Source organism: Crocodylus porosus, unplaced genomic scaffold, assembly GCF_001723895.1.
Source record: "Crocodylus porosus isolate Cpor-Errol unplaced genomic scaffold, CroPor_comp1, whole genome shotgun sequence".
NCBI lineage: Eukaryota > Metazoa > Chordata > Crocodylia > Crocodylidae > Crocodylus > Crocodylus porosus.
Genome location: NW_017728917.1, coordinates 29020597 through 29024237, shown reverse-complemented (window position 1 = coordinate 29024237; position 3641 = coordinate 29020597). Strand labels below are relative to the sequence as shown.

At 55.0% G+C, this 3641-nt stretch overlaps 1 protein-coding gene across 2 annotated transcripts in view; it reads right to left on the bottom strand.

The window, feature by feature from the left end:
• The window catches only part of ACAD9 (acyl-CoA dehydrogenase family member 9), a 58701-nt gene extending 56474 nt beyond the window's left edge, over positions 1-2227 (bottom strand). For both annotated transcript variants that reach the window (XM_019536968.1, XM_019536967.1), the window contains exon 1: positions 2093-2227. In XM_019536968.1, coding sequence (XP_019392513.1) covers positions 2093-2212 — 120 coding nt within the window. In that variant the 5' untranslated portion in view covers positions 2213-2227. The remainder of the gene's footprint in view (positions 1-2092) is intronic.
• Positions 2228-3641: the final 1414 nt, after the last annotated feature.

Sequence of the window (3641 nt, the reverse complement as noted above, 5' to 3'; positions counted from 1 at the left end):
CCCAGATGCGGGCCCCCAGGATGTAGCAGACTTCCTGGGCTAAGGGGTGGGGGCGGCAGATTACCCCCTTAATCCCCCTCAGGATGGAGTCTCCCACAACAAACACCTTATGTTTTGTCTTGGGGAGAGCGAAGGCGGTAGCTGCACTTGAGCCTGTGTTGCCTGAAGGAGCTGGCAACTCAGCAGGCTCTGCTGGAGCAGCAAGAGGTGTGTACCTGTTACTAAGCTCCAGCAGGGCAGGGGCCTTGGTGCGGTGGACCTTAGGGCCCTTGACCACCTTGGTCCATGCCCCTGACTGATGCATCAGAATGCCTGTTGTGGGCTCAGGCTCTCGCTCCCTGCCCTGCTGCCTCTCCCCAGAGCCTCTGTGGCCCACTGGGTGGTGCTGGTGCAGCAGGGCAGAGCAGGGCCAGGCAGGGAAGCTCCTTGCCACTGCAAGCCCTGCACTGCCATGGCAAAGTGCCCCCTGCCTGCCCAGCAGCAGTGCCGGTAGTGGCGCGTAGCTGATTCCTTCACTGCTGCCAGGCACGGGGCTTGAAGTGGCAAGGAGCTTCCCCATCCTACCCCACTCTGCCATGCCATGTTGGGTCTTGCCTGCTAGGCCCCAGAGGCCCCAGGGGAGGGCATTAATAGCTAGCCTGCATCCGCCCCCCCAACCCTCATTGGCTCTACTTCAGCTGTGCTGCCTGAGGAGGAGGGGGAGGGAGAGCTGGGCTCCACTGTACTCTGTCACAACAGCTGCCACCTCCCACAGGCAGCAACCAGGGTTTGGGCCCTGCTGTGGGGGTGGGCAGTAGGCTGCAGACCTGGGTCCCTGGCCCCACAGCTGTAGCAGCTGGGGCCCTTCTGCCAGGGCCGGTGGGAGCTGTAGGTAGGGAGCGAGAGGCACCAGCAGGGCCACAATGCTTTGGTTAGGGAGTAAGGGGCACTGGGAGAGCCCCAGGGGCTGTGGATGGGGAGTGATGGGCCTAGACCTGTGTCCTCATGAGCTACAGGGGTGGGGGGAAACTGATTTTCCATGATAAAAAACTGAAAATCAAATACCAAAATATAAAGGTACTTAGAATTTATTTTATTCGTGATTGAGGCACAGGTAGGCTGACAAATTGCTTTAAAATTGTAAATATATAAATAAAACATTGTGTTCTTATATTATTAGTGGTTTTTCATTTTAATCATGAATTTGGGGCTTTTAAATCAGAGAATTTGTGAGTTTTTAAACAGAGAATACAAGGCTCTCTGGTGATTAGGAACAGCCAACATGGATTTACCAAGGGCAAGTGATGCCTAACCAACATGATTACCTTCTATGTTTAGATGATTGGCTCTAGGGATATAGGAAGAAGAGGATGTGATATACCCTGGCTTTAACAAGGCTTTTGGTATGGTGTTCCACAACATTTTCACAAGCAAGCTAAAGAACTATGTCCTGGATGAATGGACTGTAAGGTGGATAGAAAACTAGCTGGAACATCATGCTCAAAAACTACTAATTAATGGCTTGATGCCCAGTGTGCAGCCGGGATCAAGTGGAGTGCCCCAGAGGTCGGTTCTGGGGCAGTTTTGTTCAATATCTTCCTCAGTGACCTAGAAGATAGGATGGAGTACACCCTCAGCAAGTTTGCACCAAAGGGGGGGGCCCAGAGTGCACTGGACAGCACCCACGGCCCTCAAACACACCCAAGGAGCCAGTGGACACTTCCCAGGGAAACTGCCCAGAGATGTGAGTGGAGGAGTGCCAGGAAGGCAGCCCCCACCCGCCTGGCTCCTCTGGCCTGGCCAGAGCCGCCTTCGCGGCCAGCGGATGTGCAGCCAGGCCAGAGGCAGGAGACGGCAGGCCCAGCGGACAGCGAGTGGGGCAGAACACTGGGCAAGGCCGCCTGTGCTATGAAGGAACCCGGCCGGGGCAGCTCCTACATAGGCAGGCACAGGACACGGGGAAGCCGCAGCTTTCGCGGGTTGAAGCTCCCCTCGCCGGCACCAGGCAAGTGTATCCGCTGCCCACGGGTCGCACGGACTTCCCGGCTTTCTCGGGTCCGTGGCCCTTCCCTTTAGCCACAGGACTCGCCCGAGGATCCCTGCGCGGTCTCACCTTCAACGGCGCCCCCAGGAAGAAGTCCCGGGCGCCGCGGCGGCGGGGGGCCGCGGTGCGCAGCTGCCTGGCCCCAGCGGGGAGCGCAGCGCGCGCCGCCCGCAGCAAGTGTAGGTTCATGCTGTGACAGAGCGCGGCAGCCGGTTCACGCGGGCTGATGACGCTATCGATCCGCGCCGAGACATGTGATGACTGCGCCGCGTGGGGTAGGGGCGGCGCCTCGCAAGCTGCTGCAAGGCTGAAAATCGCTGGCTGAGGCCAACAGCCGCTTCACCGGGGAGACGGAAGTCGGTATTAACCGCCCCTGCTGCTACCTTGCGGGGCCTGGCCGAGCGTTGGCGCTTAGGGTCGGACTCGATGATCTATTGAGGTCCCTTCCGACCCTAGTATCTATGAATCTATGAAAAACGTGTCAGCAGCAAGCGTGGTTGGCAGTAAAAGCCTGGCTGGCGGCCCGTGACGCACGAGCGGGTCGGGGCTTGCGGCCTGGCGACTCGCCTGCGGGGCGGCGCCTTGCCCAGCGTGTCCGGCCTTGGGCGCATGACCTTGACTTGTCTTAAGCGCCCCCAGACCACAGGCAGGTTTGTCAGCATCCACCTGCGCTGACTGTCTGGAAGGGGCAGGTTAGGGAAACCCTGCTTTCTTCATAAACCTTGGGGGTTTTGCCCCTTCTTAAATAAGAATGACTTAAGTCATTCGTGTGGATATTACTAGTATCACTAGCCCTCTGGCATCAATGCTTGGCTTTACTGCCATTCTTTGGGGGGAGGGGGAGGTTCTTTGACTGTTCTGTTACATAATAATTTACAACTGCAGAGCAGTTTCTTCAAACAGGCTTTTTGCTGCCTTGCATCAGGGTTGCACAGCTAGCAGCTGGAAATCTTTACGTCCACATTCTTTCCGTTACTCTCAGTAGTGCAGCTCATCTGCATTCTCAATGCTGTAAGCAAAATGGCCCCTCTGCTGCCAGTTTCCTCAAACACAATTCAAACATTTACTTGGGACAGTTTCGCATGATCATACCTTTTCCGTTCACATAGGGGAGCCTTTGTGAAAGTGCAAAAAATGTCAGTAAAATCGCTGACTGATTATCACCAGGTCCATTTTGTGGCAACCTTGGTAAGAAGAGATGTTCACATGAGTACCAAAATATCTGAGTCTTTTCTTTGCCTTCAGGTGTCACATCAACATTATGAAGCAAGCTTTGCCATCCCTGTCTATCCTGGAGCCCTCTTTACATGTACTCTGGGTTAAGTTTGGTAAGTTTTCCCGCTGGCTAGGGACACACAAACCAGTTTAAGTAATCAGAAACTGGTTTAAACTTGTAACAGAACATAAGTTCAGTGCACATAAACCAGTTTGAAAATGGCTGAAACCAGTTTAAGATAAACCTAGTTGAATGTAGCATCAAACTTAACTGATTTGGGTCAAACCAGTTTATGCAGTGCCTGTCCCAGACCCCTTCCTGCTTTAACTTAAACCAGAGTCCCCCAGCATCCTACATTGCAACCCTGGGCAGCACTCTCAGCTCCACAGCAGAGCTGCCCCC